At 45.3% G+C, this 23,899-nt stretch overlaps 1 protein-coding gene across 1 annotated transcript in view; it reads right to left on the reverse strand.

The window, feature by feature from the left end:
* Window positions 1–23,899, reverse strand: part of LOC147748716 (uncharacterized) — a 341,752-nt gene that overhangs the window by 36,349 nt on the left and 281,504 nt on the right. The window contains exons 18-19 of the mRNA XM_086936477.1: window positions 20,672–20,780; window positions 12,873–12,993 (exon numbers count right to left, since the gene is read on the reverse strand). Coding sequence (XP_086792603.1) covers window positions 12,873–12,993; window positions 20,672–20,780 — 230 coding nt within the window. The remainder of the gene's footprint in view (window positions 1–12,872; window positions 12,994–20,671; window positions 20,781–23,899) is intronic.

A 23,899-nucleotide genomic window follows, 5' to 3' on the forward strand; every position in this document is an offset into this window, starting at 1 on the left:
ATGGGTGGCATAATACTTGCTTCAGCCCATGGAAGGCCTCTGGGGTACCTATGCCCTTGGTACATGTGTACCATATCCTAGGGACTGACAAGGGTACCCAGTATCCAATCTTGAGTGTACTGAAGTAATAAGATATCCGGGTGCCCTTAGTAACGTACATTCTGCACCCAATAGGGGAGGGTTGGCCTGGGCGGGCAAGGTAACTCAGGGAGGCAACCCCTTTTTGGGAAATGCCAACCGGAACGGGCCCCAAAATTGTTCTTCGTCACTTGACATGTTCAACCTCAACAATAGATACAGCATCTTGGACTCAGTAGATTGACTGCTGAAGATCAAGATACTCCCATCCCCCGCAGTGGACAGCAAGAGCCTACTAGAGGCTAAAGCTGGCCTTGTAGAGATGAAGTGTATTACCATCCAGTATGGGCTTATGGGGGAAGGAGGCCCATTAGGGGCCAAAAGGGACTTAAAATGTGGTGGTCCATCCAGCAGGTGTAGTGGGTCTCCAAAAACACACATTAAGGTGGTGGGAGGAACTTCCGGGAACGGAGGGGACGGAGCAGGAGCACCTAGGTTCAGCGGGATTAGTAGTGTAACTGGGGGGGGGGGGGAATCACAAATGGCCTACCCACTATTGGGGTCAATTAACTGTGGCATTAATGTGAGCTCTACGGATGGGGAGGTAAACGAAAACATCAATATACTCTCCTGGAACGTAGCAGGGATAAAAAATAAACTGATATCTGAAGACTGGGGCCTGTTCATGGACAAACATGACATATGCCTTATGCAGGAGACGTGGGCCCTGGATAATAACCAGCTGAGTGGTTTTGCCACTTTTAATATTTTTGCAACAAAAAGGGACAGGGGAAAACCGTCAGGGGGGCTAAGTATTTGGGTAGCTACGCATTTGGGAGCCACAGCTAAACAGTTGACAACAAACTCACCTGATATTCAATGTGTCTTGTTAACGCTGTTAGGGAAAAAATATATTGCACTATTTAATATCTATTTGAGGCCAACCCAGAGTGGGCAAGAGTCAAAGGTTATTGAACAACTGAGCGAATATGTATTGACTCTTGACCCTGAGTATGCTGTAATAACTGGGGGCGACTTCAATGCCAGTTTGAACCCCTTAGTAACATGGGCTTAGATGACCCTGATGAGGAGAACCAGTATTTGAACATTCCGGAACTGTTAATTCCACAGGTCAAAGCATGGACCCCGCTGGTTTTACAAATCACTTCTCTTACCCTGTCCTTATCATTGAGGTCTTGTAATGGGAGATTAAAATCGGATAGACCTGGCCTTGCGACCTTTAATAGAGAAGGGCAAACATCGATCATAGATTATATCATGATCGAATCTAGATCTTGGGACAAGGTTCTGGACTTTCGGATCTACCAACGGAAAGACAGTGACCATAATACCCTGGTCATGACACTAAAGCCAGGGAGCTGGGGTCTGTCTAATAATCAAATAGAGCCCAACTCTGTTCAACATCCTCTCCTTCTTCATAACAATAGATGGAGAGTAAAATGGCCCCATATATTGGGTTCCCCAAATATGCAGGCTCAAATATACCAACATGTTGTGCCTTTTCTTAGCGAAATGGCTGAGGCGGGGTCATTGGGATGCAAAGTCGGGTGGGACAACAGGCCTGTTGAAATCCATAACCAGCTTGCCTCCAAAATGTTAGAGGTGTTCTACCCAAAAGGGAGTTTTAAGGAAAAAACGGCCCAGACCCACCCATGGTTTAATGCAAATTGTCGCAAAAAGAAAAGTGACTTGATCAAAGTGATTAAGGCCAAGGAGAAATTAAGGACCAAGGTACTCCGGTTGCAGTACAAGCAGGTGATCGAAAGGGAAAGAAAGTGTTGGGAGGCTGACAAGTGGGAAGAATTGAGATCAGCCCTACAGCATAGGGACCTGAAATCCTTTTGGGTGATAGTTACTAATGGTCGGAGGGAAGAGAAACCCGCAGTAACCCCTAACATTGCTTCTGTAGTATGGGAAGACCACTTTGGAAGTCTTTATGCATGCCCGAGTAATGACGATACAGCATCTATGTGCCCGTGCCTCATCCACGAGTATCGACTGTGGGGGGGGGCGCAGGAGATATCGCCCCCATGCCTCCTCCATGAGTATCGACTGGGGGGGGGCACAGGAGATTTCGCTAATAGAGGTGGAATCTGCTATTGCTAAGATACTACCAAACAAAGCGCCCGGGCTTGACAAAATCCCTGGGGACTTATTTCGGTCGGAGCCGAAAATATGGGCCCCCTATCTCTGTGTCCTGTTTAATTCAATCCTCATGGGAATGGACCCGCCAGAGACCTGGCGTGGGGCAGAGATAGTTCCCATTCACAAAAAAGGCTGCCCCCTGCAACCTTCGAACGACAGGCCCATTAGCCTGATAGATATAGCTCAGAAGGTGTTGGGACAAATAATTCTGGAAAGAATTCAGATCTGAGAAGAGGAGAATGAGATCCTGAGTACCTTGCAGGCTGGCTTTAGGACAGGTACGTCAACCATTGACTAGATATTCCGACTCCAGGTCCTTTATTGGAAATCTGTGAGTGTGGAGGGTGGCAGCCTCTACCTCATTTTTGTGGACCTGAGGACTGCGTTTGATCTGGTCCCCAGGGACAAATTGTGGAGTGTTCTCCATGATCTTGGTATTCCATCCTATCTCCTGGTAGAGCTGAGAAAGCTCCATACAGGACATTTTGCCCAGGTAAGATGTGGGAAATATGGAGAACTGTCAGCACAAGACCCAGTACAAAGGGGTGTGTGCCAGGGATGTGTGCTGGCTCCCACCCTTTTTTGTCTTTATATCAATGGGCTTATAAAGCATCTTTCAGGCATAGAGGACATTGATGCCCCGAGAATAGCTACAGGCAGGGTACCCGCACTAATGTTCCCAAGGCAGACCCGTCCAAACCCAGTTCTGAACGGTATATCTCTTGAGAGAGTAAAGACCTTTGAATACCTAGGTATCATTCTCGAGGAACATATGGGCTGGCTAGCTAAGTCTGCTTTAAAACTAACGCAGACTGTGGGTGGTCTGAGGTTCCGTGAATTCTGAACCCTTGGGTTCCATTTTGTGCATGGCAGCCATTTTGTGGTTGCCCTCACATAGGCCGATGACTTTAGCTGACTCCTGGATGACCTGTGTGAACTGACCCTGTTGCCTGAAGCTGACCTTGTTAGACCAGTTCCTTGCCCAGTAGCTGATCAAGATTAAGGATCAGAGCACAGAAGATTGTAAAGTTTGGTATGCACATACACACCCCTTATCCTACTTCTCATCTATTTCTGTTCCTTCTTTTATGGCTTGTTTACGATATGGGTTGTGGTCTTTTATTATGGGTTTGTCCGGCTTGTGTAAGAAGGAATGTTGGGCTTTTTGCATGCTTGCAAAAGCTAGGACTGCCCCTTACTTTTGTGCTGAGTTTTGTAACCCTAAGCATATAAAAGACCTCTGTTCTCTGTATTCCTCAGACTACCTCATTCAGTTGCTACGGCTTCTGTGTGTCGTGGCCTCACTTATTAAATTTAATAAAGATGTCTTTTCATATTTCAGCTTCTGTGCCAATTTCTTCTTTCTATTAGTAAGTATTCCCTGAGAATGAAGATTTTGATTTCTTCAAATGGCGCAGCCAGCGCGGGGCTCATCAGAGAAGTGACTTTCTGTGGGAGTGATCTTGTCAGGAGACTGAAATCTACTGAGGAGGACAGAACAGGATTCTACTAAGAAGGTACTCTGTGCACAGGGATTTTGGAGATTCTTTGTTTCTGCAGCCCAGTATATTTCTGATCTTCCTGATTTTGATCCTCCACATGATGTCACTCCTGACTGCGAACCTTTTTGACGTGAGTATTATAAAAAGACCGTTAGGTCATGTAGAACTTGACAGTTAGAATTTGGATAACGTTTTGATTAGAAAAAGTAAGAGTTAAGTATAAGTGGGTCGCTCCCAGTCCTTTGTTCTTTGGTTCTGTGGTTCTTTTCTTAGTTTGTTTGGTCCTTAGTTTTTATTTGAAGATTGCAATTTTCAAAAACCGAGGGTCTTGTATATTTACGAGTGTATCAATAGAGATAGCCCCTTGAAGTTTGAAGCTAGATTAGTGAGCTATAAGATGCCTGATCTTAGCAAATTTGAAGATTTGTGTTGGCCAACTTTGTATACGTTTGGACTAGCCGGCTTCCCCTAAAGGGAATATCTAAATAGGTTTAGATTTAAAAACATATTTCTTCCTTGGTGATTTTGTATCCCCAGGGAATTAAAATATGACATAATACAAAACAAGGATCCTTTGTTCTGCGCAGTTTTATGAACGAAGATATGCAGAACGATTTTGTTTGGTGTTCTGCTAGCCAAAGCTAGTGAAATGAGTATATTTTCACTTCTTGGACATACATCAGTCTGTTGGGCTGTTTTTGCAGTCTTTTGGAACACTATTGAGAAGCGTTTCTTGTAAATATGACTTACAACTAGTATTTACAAATGGTTATTGATTTGTGGGTCAAATATGTGTTTAAATGTCTAAGTGGTTTTCCCATTAGTGCAACTTCTGTAAGTGAATAGCGATGGCGCTATTCACGAAATGCATGGCGCGCCGTATTGTGTGTCCTGAGTGTTTGACCCTTTTCTGTTTATGTCTGAAATGAGCTCAAAGGTGTGTCTGTGTTTTTTTTTTTAAGTTTTCAGTCTATTAAGCAAAATGTCTAAATGCTTAAAAAAAATAATAATAAAGTTAAACATTCACATTCACTAGGAATAAAAAGGCCTCAAAAACGAAATGCTGAGAGACAAACTAAATAAACAGGAGTATTTACTTAGCCAGGATTTTGCCCTTAGTTAAACACGGGTGAATACTTGCATTTCAGAATGTTGTTTTCAAAAGGTTCCAAAACTAAGGTTCATTATTTTTGTATTACAGGAAGGCATTTCAATTAAGGGTTTTCACTCTTTAAGCATTTTTGTAAGCATATTCGTGGGTCTGTTGCTAAATAAAATTGTCCATTAAAAAAAAAAAAGATAAAAAGTGGCGCAAACATTTTGTCATGTTATAAGTTAGGCTTCTGTGCTTAGGCTTATAAATGAATGCGTCTAAAATGATAGGCAAGGGATGCAGCTCGCTTTTATATGTGGAATTATCAAAAATGATTGGGTTTATTAAAAATAATTAATACATTTTGAAAAATATTTATTAAAAATAAATGCTACAAAATTCGTTTTTTACTATTTATGAAGCTTAATGCTCATACTGGGTCCTCCTAGCATTATAATTTAATTTAAGTTGTGTTACACTGCATAATGTGAACATTAGCATATGGAATTTCACTTAGCACAGGCGCATAAAACTCATTTTTCTAAGGATTTACATGAGATAAGTCTAATGTCCAATCTCTGCAATTTGTAAAGAACATTCTGAGGATGATTAATATGTAACACAATTATAGGATATTTATTTTTAAGTGCTCCTAATATCAAAGTCGAATTTGGGTAAAATAGACCATTTAAAACAGCATTCTTGCCATTTTTAATAGCTTTAAAGAGCTTTAGGCTTCAGTAAATGCATACATTTAGGTACAATACAAATTTGTAGGTTGTCCCCATTTGGGTTTACTTTTAAATGGCCCAGTGAGATCCAATTAAGCTTGCTGAAATGAGTACCATTGCAACAATCATTTGTTCTAAAAACTGGTATGTGTGTTATTAAGTTTTGTGAATTATTCACAGTAAATGTAGTTTAATAATCTGGGAACAGAGATAATTTTTTTAGCGCCTAAAAAGGAGAAATTATTTTTCAAAATAGAGTGAATTATTGCAGGTTATGAGGAATCAGGAAGGCCTTCTGTCTTTGTCAGCCTCACAGTGAGCAGAAGCTGGGGCTAGGAAAGCTGCAGAGGCTCAAGTTGCGCTGAGTTGCTATCTTTAGTTTCCCTGTAAACAATGGAAAAGGCTGTCATGTTGACATTTGTGACCTTTTAAATTAGGAAACACAACAGGTGATGGACCGAATGTGGATCAATGTCACACACTCACCCCAGTCCAAAGATCTGGGCCCAAATCCATCGTTATTTTGCACTCCACCCACCCTGGGTTAGACAATGGCAATATGCAAATCAGCTCTGACCCTGTGCCCCATGGGAACAGTCCAGTCCGAACTACAAAAGCCATGTCCTTCCCAGAACGGAATCAAGCATCCGAGGACCGGACCGGTTTCGAGGTAACACCTCTCATCAGCCCGGCTAGCTTGACTCCAGTGGTGTGGAGTGCCTGGGACCCACGTCTGGGCATCCCCAGCGCACTTAGGGCGGAATATGCAAACACAACAGGTGATGGACCGAATGTGGATCAATGTCACACACTCACCCCAGTCCAAAGATCTGGGCCCAAATCCATCGTTATTTTGCACTCCACACCACCCTGGGTTAGACAATGGCAATATGCAAATCAGCTCTGACCCTGTGCCCCATGGGAACAGTCCAGTCCGAACTGCAAAAGCCATGTCCTTCCCAGAACGGAATCAAGCATCCGAGGACCGGACCGGTTTCGAGGTAACACCTCTCATCAGCCCGGCTAGCTTGACTCCAGTGGTGTGGAGTGCCTGGGACCCACGTCTGGGCATCCCCGGCGCACTTAGGGCGGAATATGCAAACACAACAGGTGATGGACCGAATGTGGATAAATGTCACACACTCACCCCAGTCCAAAGATCTGGGCCCAAATCCATCGTTATTTTGCACTCCACACCACCCTGGGTTAGACAATGGCAATATGCAAATCAGCTCTGACTCTGTGCCCCATGGGAACAGTCCAGTCCGAACTACAAAAGCCATGTCCTTCCCAGAACGGAATCAAGCATCCGAGGACCGGACCGGTTTCGAGGTAACACCTCTCATCAGCCCGGCTAGCTTGACTCCAGTGGTGTGGAGTGCCTGGGACCAACGTCTGGGCATCCCCAGCGCACTTAGGGCGGAATATGCAAACACAACAGGTGATGGACCGAATGTGGATCAATGTCACACACTCACCCCATTCCAAAGATCTGGGCCCAAATACATCGTTATTTTGCACCCCACACCACCCTGGGTTAGACAATGGCAATATGCAAATCAGCTCTGACCCTGTGCCCAATGGGAACAGTCCAGTCCGAACTACAAAAGCCATGTCCTTCCCAGAACGGAATCAAGCATCCGAGGACCGGACCGGTTTCGAGGTAACACCTCTCATCAGCCCGGCTAGCTTGACTCCAGTGGTGTGGAGTGCCTGGGACCCACGTCTGAGCATCCCCAGAGCTGATTTGCATATTGCCATTGTCTAACCCAGGGTGGTGTGGAGTGCAAAATAACGATGGATTTGGGCCCAGATCTTTGGACTGGGGTGAGTGTGTGACATTGATCCACATTCGGTCCATCACCTGTTGTGTTTGCATATTCCGCCCTAAGTGCGCTGGGAATGCCCAGACGTGGGTCCCAGGCACTCCACACCACTGGAGTCAAGCTAGCCGGGCTGATGAGAGGTGTTACCTCGAACATCATGTTAAATGCTCTGCAGAACTGATACATTTGTGTCTCTGCTCTGAAAAAAAAAATGTCTGCTAGTTGCTTTTATTTGACAGAAAACGAAGTGTTGCATTAAGTCTTAGACAGAAAATAAGATGCAGCCCCTTTTCTAAAATTTTGAAGGCTACATGCCTAAGTGAGAACGATAGGTGCCAAATTAATATGGAGTGTCAGTGTAACAATTTTACTTTTAGAAAGGCAAAACTAAGGTGGCTTGATGTTGCAAGCTGACTGACAAGATGGTAACAGTTAAGTAATGGAAAATTATTTTAGTGTTTGTTAATAATTATCATGTTTTGTCTTCTGATTAAAAGTTATAATTGATATTTGTTTGTTATGAGAAATGTCTCTCTTTTGTGTGTTGTGTATGTTTTTAAAAAAAATTTTTTGCTTCTGCCTACAGATCATTCATGGATTGTTCTGGGTGACAAGACACGTGAGTTTGGTTGGTTGAAAGGAGATGCGTTTTTGCGTAACTCCTTTGGAAAGAAATGTTCATGTGTTTTTTTTTATGTTTGTGTATTTGGTCATATCATGAATTGTTCTTGCTGGTCCTGTATGTTAGAAAGTTGTATTTGACAGCAGATATCCACTAACTGGTGATCTACTGTCAAAAGGAGGGTAAGGATTTTAAACCTGACAAATTAAGCAGGCCCGAATTTCACAGTAACATAAAGTACATGACAGGGTGTTGTGTGTCATCGCTCATTTACATATGTTATTGTTTTGTCTATGCTTTTTGTGCTTGATATACAGCAAGTATATCTGATGGCTTGACATGTGCGTTTTGTGCGGGTTTTTTAAAACTTTTTTTATTTTATGCATGTTTTTGTTTTATGTTGCTGCTTTTGATACTATTACAAGTTTACCTGTGTTGTGAAGGGATGTACATGACGATGTGTATCGCTGCACAACAGTTGGGTTGATTTGCTAAATTTCAAAGATAATGATATTTTCATACTGTGCACGACACAGACAACACTTCACCAGTGTATGTCAATTTGGCTATGAATAGTATTCAAGAAAAATAAAAAGATATACAGGATCAAAGTGTGTCACAGTCACTTACTGCCCCTTCCCTTAAAGGAACAGGCAGCCCTACATTTATGTATCCTGATTGGACGTAAGGATAAAATTATAGATCTGTGACTCTTGTACATGGTGACCTAATTTCTATATTACATTACTAAGTTTGTTTCTGCTTCCTAAGTAGTGTATGGCTTTGTACCATAAAGGAAACCAGGTTTCATTTTTTTCCCTGAAGAAGGAACTGGAATATTAGCTGAGGTTACCGTATATGGTTTAGCGGCCAGCGGTAGAGCTAACCTTTGGGAACTATTGTGATGTTTTGTGTATCACTCATACTCTTGGTATTGTGTCACATGCTTGACTATCACCCAACTAATTTCTTGTTCTTCCTATAGATTTTTCTTTTGTCGCTTCTCCCCTGACCAATGTCGCATTGTACCTAGTTCTTGGGGATTTTAGCTGTGTCCTAGTCCCATTTCTCTTTTCCGTATTCCCTTCACCAGTCAGCTTTTATTATTATTAGTGTATTGTTCAGGTTCACACTTCCAGACTGCAGTAATGTACCAGAAACCCCCATATTATGTATAATTCCCTTTTGTATGACCAGACTGGTTTTTAAGAATTTTCTTTAAACTTAATCATGTCGCTATCTACCCTTAGATGATGGAGGATATGCTCTCACACGGAAACCCAATTGAAAAGCCTAGAGGCACTGTTTTGCCTACTGCCTTTTTATTTGTCTTGCTTTTTGAAAATGACAGTGTATTCTAGACCAGAATTGTCCCATGGCGTGTGGCCACTCCTTTGAAGATCGCAGGCCACCTGTTTTCAGTCCCCTTGTTATACAATGAACTGTTTAAAGCATCGCACTTGCTCCATCAGACGGCGTTGGATATCACAGAACCAGAATTTCAGTGCAAAAGAGCGCCTGTCATGTGCTGGTAACCTCTGACAGTGTGCAGTCCCTTGAACCCCTTGGCCTGAGTTTTGGCCACACGCACCCCCCTTTTTCCTTTGCTCCAACGGAAGTGCAGTGCACCGGAGGATCCAAGATTGGCACAAGGCACTACATTCTGGTGCCCATGAAAGAGCAGTCTGAGCGTCCTCTGACACTGAATAATGAGTGTTGGAGCCTGAGAATGGTCCCGGGTCTGCACGAGATGATCTGTGCCCATGACCAATGAAGAGCACAATATCTGTAGTGTCTGCCGCAGAGGAGAGATACTGGTGCACTGCATTGAGACACTGAGACTTTTAAGTGAGCATTGAGTGTTTGCCAGGAGGGCACTCCAACGGATACTGAGAAGCATTTTTTTCATGGGAGGCCTGAATCAAGAGGCCCATGCAACAACGGGAGCAGATTTGATGGACAATAGAAGCCTGCCAGAGAGGCTTTTGAACGGACTCTGGGCATAGTTGGTTTCACAAGAGGTTTCCGTGTGATTGTATAGACTAGGTGTTAGGAGACTGATTCTTATTGTTTTGCTGGCATTATTTTAAAGTAGTATTCTGTTTAGTAAAAGCAGAATAAAGTCCATTTTCTGTGGAAGAATATCCCCTTTTTCACCTCAGAGCATTGATGAGGATCACCACTGTTTCACCTGAACATGTGATGGGTTACTGAAAAGCATAGGAGCCATAAAAATGTTACTAGATAATTTTAGGATTTGCTTTCTGCTTAGGGTTGTGAAAAATTATAATTTTGTTTGTAATAGAGGTCATTACTTTCTCCTGTTGTCTATATGTTCTAAATAACGTGTTTTCTAGTTTTTTTCTTTTAAAAAACATGACGTTGTCTTTTATGGGTGGCATTGTTTTTTTCTACCCAATTGACATCTGTACCCACATCCCAACGTATGTCTCTTCCTACTACTACTTCTTTGCATTCTTTCCATACTTTACATGAACATGAACTGGTGGGGAGGTCAGAGTTCACTAATAATTCCTTTGTACAGCTTCTGCACCAACACCAGTTAGTAGTGAACATCACTAATTGTTGGTTGTGTGGTTTAATGCCACATACTATAGATAGAGGTATTCCCTATTTGGTCGTGCCATATGTGGCCTTTGTGCTACTACATGTGTAAGGAGACCTGTCCCGAGAGAGTTACTAAGTAATAGGATTATGCTCCAGCAACATCTTGATGATCTGATGAATATAGACTTGGATTCAGATTGACGTGAGTTTAGGTTTTTGCCTATGTAAGGGCAGAAGGAGGGTCTGAGGTTCCGTGAATTCTGAACCCTTGGGTTCCATTTTGTGCATGGCAGCCATTTTGTGGTTGCCCTCACATATGCCGATGACTTTAGCTGACTCCTGGATGACCTGAGTGAACTGACCCTGTTGCCTGAAGCTGACCTTGTTAGACCAGTTCCTTGCCCAGTAGCTGATCAAGATTAAGGATCACAGCACAGGAGATTGTAAAGTTTGGTATGCACATACACACCCCTTATACTACTTCTCATCTGTTTCTGTTCCTTCTTTTATGGCTTGTTTACGATAGGGGGTGTGGTCTTTTAATATGGGTTTGTCCGGCTTGTGTAAGAAGGAATGTTGGGCTTTTTGCATGCTTGCAAAAGCTAGGACTGCCGCTTACTTTTGTGCTGAGTTTTGTAACCCTAAGCATATAAAAGGCCTCTGTTCTCTGTATTCCTCAGACTACCTCATTCAGTTGCTACGGCTTCTGTGTGACGTGGCCTCACTTATTAAATTTAATAAAGATGTCTTTTCATATTTCAGCTTCTGTGCCAAGTTCTTCTTTCTATTAGTAAGTATTCCCTGAGAATGAAGATTTTGATTTCTTCAGGTCTATCTAAAATGCACAGAGCACTAGTCTTCAAGCCCGCTGCCATCGTTGTAGGAATTTATAAGGTACAAGCTAGAGCAGCTTCTACATACGGGGCGGAATTATGGGGTCACTCTAGGCCTATAAGTCTGATCAGGGTCGAGCATTTATTTATGAAGGATTTGCTAGGCTTGACAGCCAGTACCCCACTGGTGCCCTTAAGGTTTGATCTAGGTTTACTCCCCGTGGAGGAGGAGGTGGCTTTACGGCCACTTACTTACTGTAGAAGACTATGGTCTGTCCCAGAGTTGGCCTCATACCGAAATGAGTTCAAGGAGGTGTGGGTTGCAATCAAATTTAAGAAAATTCCTTGGTTAACCCACATCAAGGATCTTTGTGACCGGATTGGCTTCCCCGAATTATGGGAATCGCCGGAGGTATCCTGCCCGGCCCTTTCCAGGGCAGACTTGGTACATCAGTATAGGTATCATAATCTGATGACCCTTCATGCTAGTTCTTCAGTTGGAAGACTGACATCCCAGTTCCTCCACATAAAAGTAGAGTACAAGAAGGAGGAATTTCTTGATCAGACCTATCCAGCATCAGCAAGGAAGCTGTATATGCAATTTAGAATAGGAAGTCTGCCACTTAGGTCCTTTACTAGTAAATGGGATGTGAATATAAATACTGAGTGCCCTGCATGTAGACACCCTTTGGAAAATGAAATTCATGTCTTTTTTTCTGTCCAGAATACCAGTGGGTACGCATTCGCTGGGTGAAACCCATCTGTAGGAATCTGTGAAAATGCCTTTAGAGTATTAAAATATGACACCCACCCCCATTGTATTTTCTGTTTCCCGCTTTTTAAATGGAATGTGGATAAAACGTAGAACTTTTATAATGAACTAAATTGTGATTAATGGATTCCACATACCTAAATGTACTCTTCTGATAACTACTTGAATGATTTAATACTATTTTTACCTATGATGGTTTTATCTTTTTTAATAGGTGTGTACATATATGAATGTGTCTTTTCGTGTTAACTTTCGGCTATTTAATAATGAATTTTAATGTATTATTGTATGTATCTTAATTTGCACTTTTATGGCCCGTTGTGGTCGAAATAAAGTTATCGAAGAAGAATAAGATAACAGTTTAGGGAGAAAGCAGATAGACTGGGGTCCTGATTAGCAGGATCCCAGGCAAACTAGTCAAAAACAATGTTACATCAAGCAAAAAGTTGGGCTAACCATAGGAATTAGATCCTACTTTCCTACACAAGCCTTGTAGAGGGTAGGAGTGTGTTAATAGGTAAAGTATAACTGCAAACAGCCCACCCATTATCAGACCATCTAAACAAAAATAAAATCATGCAGGCACAGAAGATCTATAGACACAGTGACTATTCTCACAAGACAAAAAGTGAACATGAAGGAAGAAGATAGGCAGGAGCAACACAGGGTCAGGGAATGTACCTGGACTGTAGCGTTAATTGAATTCAGGTGCTCAAGCTGAGCCGCCATGCTGTGTAATACCCTCCAGCAAGCAGGCAGGGCCTCGTGGTCACCAATCAGCAGGGCCCTGGAGGTCAAGTGCCTAAGACAGAAAGGAAGTGCAAGTTGAGTATTTGAGGTTTTCTGTGAACCAACGCCCTAGCTGTTGCCAGACCAGCGCTACAGGAGTAGCCTTTGAAAAACATCTTTTACCGTCGCCAAGAGGGAGGAGGAAGCCAACGCGAGGCCGCAGAGGAGGTGAGAGGCGCGGCCCCGGGACTGCGAGGAACAGCGTTAAATCCATCAGCTGTTTCCTCTTCCCGCGTGAGCCGCGCCCCCTCCCAGTGCCCGCCCCCATCAGGTGCCTATAACCTCTCGCGGCCCCCGCTTCGCGGGTGCCGCTCGCATTTGAGGTTTTCTGTGAACCAACGCCCTAGCTGTTGCCAGACCAGCGCTACAGGAGTAGCCTTTGAAAAACATCTTTTACCGTCGCCAAGAGGGAGGAGGAAGCCAACGCGAGGCCGCAGAGGAGGTGAGAGGCGCGGCCCCGGGACTGCGAGGAACAGCGTTAAATCCATCAGCTGTTTCCTCTTCCCGCGTGAGCCGCGCCCCCTCCCAGTGCCCGCCCCCATCAGGTGCCTATAACCTCTTGCGGCCCCCGCTTCGCGGGTGCCGCTCGCATTTGAGGTTTTCTGTGAACCAACGCCCTAGCTGTTGCCAGACCAGCGCTACAGGAGTAGCCTTTGAAAAACATCTTTTACCGTCGCCAAGAGGGAGGAGGAAGCCAACGCGAGGCCGCAGAGGAGGTGAGAGGCGCGGCCCCGGGACTGCGAGGAACAGCGTTAAATCCATCAGCTGTTTCCTCTTCCCGCGTGAGCCGCGCCCCCTCCCAGTGCCCAGCCCCCTTTCTACTCTCAGTAACTTAAGCAAGCCCCTCAACGCGCAACACGGGACGCGCGCGGGCCGAAGCCCGGGGCGAAGCCCGGGCCAAGGGCGGGCCCGTTGTTGCCCGTTAGTGACCGGCAGAGACCGGACCGGGCTACCCCCCTTTCAACTTTGATATCGCAGCAAATAGGCATCAGTATGCCACCGAAAACCAGGAGTTCTACAAAGACCAAATCTAAACATGCACAAGAGGTCGCTCAAATCACGGGTCCCATTGACCTTTTCATAACACGGACCCACGAGGTAATAAACAAGAGTATCGCCCTGATGGAGAAAAGAGTGTCATTAGACCTCATGAACGCAAATGCAAAACGTTCCTCCTTAGGCGCCATAGCAAATGCCACTTCTCCAATATATCTTAATTCACAAAACTGTTCCCTTCCTGTGACTCTGTCAGTCCCTGATATAAACACCGTGCCATCAACAGTGGATCTGTCTGTAACACAATCTGAGTCAGACCCCTCGCAATATACTGACGACCTGGAAGCAACTCCAGATTTGGCGATTTGCCAAACCCAAGGGGAAATAAGTGAAAATATGAACCTCTACCCCCAAGAAGTAAGGGAAGGAGCTATCCCAAAACAAAGCAATATAATCCCATCCAGCAATACTGTTACCACCGCCCCTTGTCTAGATCATGTTTCAACTCATGTACATTCCACAACTCAATTAAACGTACTTCCTCCCCCCGTAACAAATCTACCACTCTCGAAAACCCCAATTGAGGTCCCTGAAAACTCCTGCAAAACGTGCAAAGTCACGGCGCAAGTTCTGACGACAATAAAAGACCTCCTTTTCCAGCACCTAAAACCCATCCAACTCAGTATTAGAAATGTAGAAGCACAGCTGAACATAATTTCTGCAACACTCCTTGACACAAATACGCGCATAGAAGTAAAGGGCAAGCGAAATCCACCGCAGCTACCCAAAACACAAACTCAAGCGCAACCACGTAAAACAGCTAACTGTCCAAATCCAACCACTATTCCCCAAAAAAGCCATCACCAAAACTCCGTAAATCAAAATCCGCCACCCCTAATGCCCAAACCACAACGGAGTAACACCCCGGTTGCATCAAATCACCAATCGAAAAATACAGATTCAGCCATCCTAGATACCCCAGGAACAGCGGCTAACAATAATAATACAAACAAGGTCCGATCTGGTAAAGAGCCAGCTTCCCTCCCACTAAAACCAGCAGCCTCCCAGCCGTCCCCAAGGAACATCACGGAAAAACCACCAGCAACAAGACGCCCAGCCCATTTGCCCCCAGGAGCTACCCCTTATACTATAGTTCTCACAGGCGTACCTGAGAAAACTGATGACACTCCCGAAACTGCATGGTCATTAAAGAACAAGGTCATGCAGTGGCTAAGTATTAACAGGCCCTTAGAGTCCCACATCTCGGGAGGAATTTCCACAGCCCGTAGGGTAACCTGGGTAGGAAAAACCATGAAAACAATCCGCGGAGACTGCATCATAGTAACATGCAGAGATCCCTCCGCAGTGGATTATATCTGCTCTTGGCCATCTCTTGAAAAAAAGGGGGGGATAGACGCTCGTCATCTCTCGTTCTTCTACCCCCCAGCGAGGCAGCATCGTAACACCCCGCCCTGGTCCTGGCACCAAACTCCCAGGGAACCATGGAACCAAGAGCCATGGGATCACCTGGAGTATACCCATGAACATGGTGGTAGAAACGGGCCGAGAGAACGGTCGAGGCATTATTGGCAAGAAAGACCCTACCAACCCTATGAAGGCTGGCAGGGCTTTCCGACTCAAAATCGCTTTGACTGTTTGGAGATGGTCGATTGACCACTCAGGGAGGGACCCAGCTACGTGAAACCCCACTCCCCAACTCAACTAGTAAATTCAGCACAATACTCAATACCTTCAGAACCCCCTCCTGAATATAACAACAATTCATTACAGAAAGCACTAACCACTAGCAGGACCGCTCTGATAAAAGCCGCTCAAGCAAACTCTCCACTAAAAGGCGAATCCATTTCTGGCTCGTGTCATCAGCCACTAGTAGCTTCTAGGGCCCCAGCTGAACTCCACCAGGCTATTCCACGAGTATCACTAGAAACTATGCCTGCAAATACTTTGCCAACCATATCAAGCACTCTAACGACAACTGCGAAACTGGGTGTTTCAATCGCATATTGGAATATCGCAGGATTGACCTCAAAAATAACATCATCTTTATGGCTCGACACGGCAAAGCAACACCATATACTGTGTCTGCAAGAAACCTGGTGCACAACTCCACTGCATCTTATAGGTTATAAAACCATCTTCACCCAGGCAGTACCCGGAAACATGGGCAGACCAAAAGGAGGACTTGCAATCCATATTGCCAACACCCTACCACTTAGAGTGAAATTGCTAAAGGAGTCATCCACCTTCCAAATTATCCAAATTACGCAGGACACGCAGACACCAGCACTTGCAGTCAGTAAACTCATACTCATAAACTACTACAATAATTTACCCTCTTTGGAATGTTGGTCTAATTTAGTTGAGATAGTCGCATTCTTAATCTCCTTACAACTTGACAATAAAACTACTCATACTCAATATATCTGGGGCGGTGACTTTAATTCTTCTATGTGCATGAACCACAAAAACGGTAATTGCGGTCTCCAGAATGAACTCGGCAATCCCATTCCTCACTTTGCACATTCGTTATGCGGAAATAAACTTAACGAAATCCTCTTCTCTCTAGATTTGGACTTTGTAAACGAATTAGTTGATCCGCAGTGTGACTATCTGCCCACCTTCCACGGGCGAGGCTGTGCCACAACTATTGATTATATAATAGCATCAAACTCACTAAAAGGTCAACTAACGAACTATGAAATTGGGACTAACCCAATAAGTGATCACTACCCGCTTAGCGTGACAATCAACATGATGCAAGTAGGAGTACATTCCGCAAAGCCTAGCTCCCTTGAACAACACCTAGTGTCCATGAAGAAACTGAACGGGTACGCAATCAAATGGGCAAAAATCGACCCTGCAGAGATGACACAGAGGATCTGTGGAAAAACCCACCACTGGATATCCAAATGTATGTCACCAGAAGAGCCGCCAGAAGTGATTGTCAGCTGCTTCCAAAATATCCAAGAAACAATAAGGGACGAGTTATTTGTTAACTTAAAAAACAAGACCAAGCTCCCGACCACGAGGTGGTTTGATTCCACCTGTCGAAAGGCACTTACAGCCCTAAAAGAAGCCTTGCACAAGCCCACGAGAGACGTGGACGAAATCTCCCAATTGAGGAAAGACTATAATTCTGCTCGGAAAGACCGGAAAAAACAGATTAAACGAGACCTTTGGATGCGCTTACACGACAGTGCCCAAAGGAAAGACAGTACTACATTCTGGGAAGTCGTGAGATCCCCATTTATGGCCAATAGTACCGATCATGACCATCTTGACGTGGCAATAACGGAGGCCGAATGGGTTCTCCATTTTTCCAAAATTTTCGGAAACTCTCACGATGCATCATCAAGCATACCAATCAATGACTTCCGTGTGGAGCAAGACGATACTTACCCGATAAATATTCGTTTTTCCCTCAACGAAATTACAAAAGCAATCAAGGCCTCAAAATCCGGTAAGGCCCCAGGACCCGACGGGGTCCCAATGGACCTGTTCCTTTACGACGTGGACCTTTGGTCGAAAATAATCTTACGGGTCATGTCAGCAGCAGCCTCAATTGGCCTTTTCCAATCTTGGTCTACCTCAATTTTATTACCAATTTTTAAGAAAGGCGACCGCAATGATCCCGCATGCTACCGGCCAATTTCCCTTCTGGACTCCATGGGTAAGATTGCAGGTCGACTACTCCTGGACCGATTGCAATCTTGGGCCCGGGAGAATAACATCATAACCGACCTGCAATATGGCTTCCAGAAGGGGCTTGGAACCGTGGAGCAGGCCCTCAACCTTGTCCTCCTGGCTGGAAAATATGCCCGCGCCAAAGGAGGAAATATTTTCCTTGTTTATGTCGACCTAAGCGCGGCATTTGACCGTGTCCAGCATGCGAAGCTTTGGCAATTACTATCAGATCTTGGCGTGGACCCTCCCATACTAACTTTCCTAAGAGAACTTTATTCCACGGCGGAGGGTCGAGTTCGATTTGGCACCAGTGGAGAACTGTCACGACCCTTTCAAATAAGGAAGGGAGTAAGACAGGGATGCGTACTGGCCCCATTCCTGTTCAACCTATACACAAATGGGCTCGAGCAGGCAATGCTGAAAGGGTGCCAGGACCTCCCACAGATAAATCGTCGGCCGATACCCACCCTCTTATACGCCGACGATTCGGTAATTTTAGCGCGTACCCCAAATCAACTTCAGTCACAACTTGATAAATATATTTCATTCATGGACTCACTTGATCTAAAAATCAACATCAAAAAGACATTCACAATGTCAATTGGCCCAAGGACAAAAATGACTAAACCCATAATGGTCAATAACAACAGACTTGAAAAAACCTCGACATATCCTTACCTGGGCATCCTAGTGGATGATGTAATGAATTGGCAAAAGGCAATTGAAGCTAGAAACCTACACTTTCGTCGAGCAACATCTGCACTAACCTCCTTCTCGAGAAAAATGGGGAAACCGGCACCTTCTGAACTTTTAACTATATATTACGCTAAATGCCACAGTGTGGCCACGTATGGAGCTGGAATCTGGGGCTACGGACGCATCGACCAGCTCCAGGTCACTGAAAATGCCTTCATAAAATATATTTTAGCCCTCCCACGAAGCTCCCCGATATTTGCCTCACATCGGGAGCTTGGCATGGACTACATCGTTGACACCATACGGTGCCAGCCAATCTTACTGTGGCACCGGATATGGTGCAATCCTGAATGCCATTTAACCCGCTCCCTCATTACTGACTGTCTAGGCCTGACAAACTGGCGGAAAATCCCGTGGCTAAATTACGTATGTAATTTCTTTAAAGATATGGAGTGCGACCAGTACTTCGTCGAGCCACCTTCAGTCGAAGATATCTCCAGGAAAAAATTAAAGCAAATGTGCCTGGGCCATCTGAGAGACCTCCGCAATCAGGCAGAGATCACCAAACCGCAAAATGAAAAAATATGTCTCCAACAGCAGGGAAAAACCATACAGCCCTATTTGACATACTTTCTAACCAACTATGAAAAGTACCTTCTTACAAGACTACGCTTTGATGTATTTTTCCGGCTGGTGTCTTTTCCGGAGACGCAGAACTGGTCCCTTAACATGATGAGGTGTCCCTGCGACGGAGTCTCGACACAAAATACGATTCACGTCGTTCTTTTCTGTAAATATTATAAATCAGCAAGGAAGACATGGATCATTCCGATTCTTCGTTCCAGTGGACTAAGGCAGTCCTACCCAGCACTCTTCTATTTACAATCTTTAAAAACGCCACATGAAGCCAAATGTACAGCGACCTTTCTCAAATCAGTTATAACTACACGCCGTAACATTCTCAGTTAAATTGATAAAGCCATAACTATAAGAATGTTTGTACTGTTTTAAAAATGTTCCTTTTCTTTTTCTTTTTTCCCTACTTATAATGATCTAAATCCCCGTATGATTTTGTATTTTCTGTATTTGTAACTTTTTAAAAAAAAAAAAAACAAATTGTGCTTTTTATGGTTATTGAATGTTATAACCGAATAAAAGTTGTTGAAACTGAAACTGAAACTGAGTATAAGATGAAAAATTAGAGGGTGAGCCAGCGCAAAAGAACCAGGACAGGGAAACAGAATGCACAGAAGCAAGGTGTCTGGAGGAGAAGCAGACAGAGTCTCAAAATAGGAACAGACAGAGCCTCATAACAGCAACCGAGGCAGGACCTGGGAACAGTGACAGACAGGTACCACAGAATAAAACCTCAAGAGATCACTGGACCCCAAGACAGGAGCACACAGGGACCACAGAACAGAGTACACAGGGACCTCAGATGGGAGCACAGAAGGTCCCAGAATAAAACTGACAAAGACCTGAAATGAGGAGCAGATTGGATCCCCAGAATAAGAGCACTGGAGGCCTCAGAATAGGAGCGCGCAGGAACCGAAGACGTGTAGCAGACAGGGGACCCAGAATACGAACACACAGGCTATTGATGAGGAGTGCAAAGGGGCCTCGGAACATACAGGACCCCAGAGTGGGAGAATAGAGGGCACCACAGAACATGAGATCAAAAGACCCCACATTAGGAGCCAAAGGGACCCAGAAGAGGGGCTCCAGAACAGAAGCCTAGAGGTCCTGTAGTTGTTTAACACTTATGTAGGGCTTACTAACGTTATGTGTGGATCTGAAATGCTCACCCACATGTGCAGAAGCTAGGTCATGTATGGTGTGTGGCTGGAAGGGTTTTGTCTTTGTTTTTTGATCCTATGTGGGATGCATTTTCATGCAATGCCTGATGACCACCAAAGTGAGGTGTGGTTCTCATGTGATGGGAAGCAGCGCCTAATAAGAAAGGTGAAACTGAGTGCTTCAAGTCCAGGAAGGACAGACATGATGTAGAAATGGGAATAATGTCAGCCCCAGGGAAAGCACCCCGTGACAGAAGACCCCGAATAAGAGCTAAGGAGCCCCAAACAGGAGACCATGTGAGGAGGCAGAGGAAGGGAGGTATGACAGGCAGCAAACAGAGGGTGTGAGGGGGCAAGAGGATGGGTGTGACAGCGCTGGGAAAGAGGTGGTGTGACTGAGGCATAGTTGGCAGGAGGGCGAGGGGACTAAAAGAAGGTGGGACAGAGACAGTGTCCAAAGGAGGGGGTGAGCGTGTCACACTATGACGTGACGCCTACCTGCACACACTGAGGAGTTTTCCAGCCTGGAAGTCCAGCCGGATCCGGGTGGTGAGCTGCGAGAGGGGCCTCTGCAGGGCAGCGCTGCTGAAGAGGTCCCCTGAGAACCCTGTCGGATGCAAGAGCGTTTTAATATAGTCATTCTAGTCTGGACAAATTCTGCACTTAATGTTCTACCCTTTTAACTAACTACCAGTACACCTCACTACCAACGCTCCTCCTAATGGGGAGACGAGTCTTCTCATTGTAGCGGGATAGTGTTCGACTATAATTTCATGCATGCACTAGGGGATGAGAACCAAGCCCCTTCACATTAACTTTGTACACTGTTTTTACTGTTTTCTATTGTGCCTAGATCGTCGCCACACTTCCTCACTGAGTAGGGATATGGAGAATTTTTGGGAGGTATAACTTGAGAACTATGAATATATTCTGTATGACTTCAGCAGGGATTTTTACATGAACATTGTTTATATCCCTCTCTACAGGTTACTCAACCACACTACTGAAGTTAGCTATCTTAGTGCTAACATGTGGCAGGTAGCTAATAGCCCCACCACTGAGTGCAGATAGTTTCACGTTTTTAGGTCTCGGCCTGCGATGGCTGTGCAGACATGCGCAGTCGAGCTGGGGAGATTTAATGACTTTAGTTATTTTTCACTAGCGCCCCTCTTCTCCATTGGCTGGCGTCCTAAACGGTGGCCAGCCATTGGAGAAGAGGTCCTAGTGACGTTCTTCTTTCTCTTTTAGCCCGTCCTTTTCAGACTGGGCTCCTTGACTTCCTGCTGGCGTAAAAGCTTTCTTATCTTCTTTATGGGGCCAACAGATGGCCCCATAAAGAAGTTAAGAAAGCTTTTACGCCACCAGTAAGTCAGGCCAAGCCAGTCTGAAAAGGACGGCTCTAAAAGCGGAAAGTTGAAGTCATCCCAAGCGCTTGTTTTTTAAAGCCTGCTGTGTTTGCCTCTGCAGGTCGCTGGAGCTGTGCGTGTGTGGGCTGGTCGGACGGATACTGAGAGTGCGGGAGAGGCAGAGGCGGGTCGAGCGAAGTTTTGCAAGATCAGCTTTCAGCGGCGGCGGCACACGGAGCTCGCTTCTCCAGGCTTGGACTGCCCCTGTGACTTGGATTTTACCCACCAGGTCCATCCGAGGGAAGGCGGCGAGGACTTGCACAGCATGGCCGGAATCCGGGGGATGGGGGAGACACGGGGCTGGCTGATCCTCTCTCTACACACGCTGTGCCTGGCGGGGCTAGCGGCGGCCACCCAGGAGCTGCTCCCATCCCTCAGCTTCCAGTACGGTAAGCCGGCTGCTCTCTGCCAGTGTCTATATTAATGAGCAGGCTAAGGGGAGGTTGGGGGTAGCACTATGAGAAGTAGTGGTGTCTGAAGCGGGTGCTGTCTCACGAGGCCTTTCGTGCACTTACCTTCTGTACACACCGCTTACCCTCCTGTTCCTCGTCCGTCTCCACTTTATAAAGTAAATGCCATTATTAGCCTGTCCGTTGTGTACAGTTGCTTCTGTGGTTGGCACTGTATAGTTGTTTTTACTACTACTGATTTGGGGGAATAGGTCTACTGGGTAATGTACCAGGTGCGTCACTGGGAGACCTGCTCTCATCCTGGCATCCCCCAGGGAATGCTGTGTTAGTTTTTCCCAGTGTCTAGTGTGCCATGAGGATGGCCTCGCAGCGCTGTCGGGAGTGTTCCGGTGCGTCACACCCTGGTCTGGAGGGTACGATCACAGCTAAAGTCTGATTCCTGGGTGTGTAACTTGAAGCATCAGTGATGGAGGCGTGGTACATGTGCATTGTCCTGTCTGCATGAATCGGTCATGCGTTTGTTGTAGCAGGCGGCAGCATTTCATGCGTGTGTGCAGGCGCTAGTTGAAGCGTGGTGTCCTGTGAGGATGTACGCTAGCTCTTCACCAGGCTAACTCCAGGGTGTATTATGGCTGTTGACCTTTAGTGTTTTATTGTGATATTGGTGTGTGTTATTCTGTTGTGGGATGCTGATTACTTCATCTGCCTGTCTCTCGGCTCTTCCATACACGTAATCAGAGGCTCTGAGTTCTGTAGCTACCATGAACCGAATATTTGCATAATAATAACTACGTATGAGATCTGAAAGTCCCTCTTTTATTGTCGGCTGCCTATTTCTCTGTTTTTCCTTTCACATGAGTACTCTGGTGTTTACTTTCTGCCCGCGTGCCCCCCTGCCTTCTCTCACTGCCCCTTTCTCGACGGTCTCTAGGAGAGGGACTGGCTTAATGAACTCTGGCTCCCTGTTAAACACTCGCTGCCTTTTATAGGCCGTCCCTGCCAGCCCAGAGGCTCCTATTTTGCGCACAGCCCCGGGGGAGGTGGGCCCGCTTCTATTCACTCCCACATCTAAGGGGAAATATTTGGCCACAGGCGCTATTACCGTGCCAGGCTGAGGGCTGCAGCGAGCCCTTTAACCATGGGATTCAATGCTTAACTAACCTAGGCCCTGCCACTATCCAAGGCGAGCACCCACGGTGTGTGACTAGAAGAAAAACTTACTTAGCTGGACACTCTATAAGCACATTCCCACATGCAATCACCTAACAAATACAGACGGACACCAGCTAACTCCATGCCACCTGGACCGCTCTTGGGGTTTCTACCTACAAACAATTGTAATGTCGAACTTCGGTGCAGTTTGATTAATTGAAGTGGATTAGGACTACAACTCCCAGAAGGCACTAGGGGCTAGATGTAGGTAGGCTTTTACCGGTCGGTAACGGCCAAAATCGTCCGTTACCGACCGGTAAAAGCCTTTTCCTATGTAAGAGGCCATTTTACTGATTCGGTAAATAGCGAATCGGTATTTACCGATTCGGTACTTACCGAATTATCATTTACCGATTCGGTATTTACAGATTCATCATTTACCGATTCTGTATTTACCGAATCGGTAAATGAGATGTAGGAAGCACTGTAAACAGTGCTTCTGGGCTTTAAGAATTCGTTATTTACCACAAACTATTAGTTTGTGGTAAATAAGGAATTCCTATGTAAATGCATAAATGTGCATTTACACCTGTGCCATGTGACAGACATACATGCCCTTAGGGCATGTATGTATGCCACATGTGCACACCAGCACTAATCAGGGGTGCAACAGGGTGTCAAAGTGACACCCTGCCACCCTTGACTTTTTCCCAATTTTACCAAATCGGTAATTACCGATTCGGTAACTGACATTCACT

The sequence above is a fragment of the Lissotriton vulgaris genome, chromosome 1_1, assembly GCF_964263255.1.
Source record: "Lissotriton vulgaris chromosome 1_1, aLisVul1.2, whole genome shotgun sequence".
Taxonomy (NCBI): domain Eukaryota; kingdom Metazoa; phylum Chordata; class Amphibia; order Caudata; family Salamandridae; genus Lissotriton; species Lissotriton vulgaris.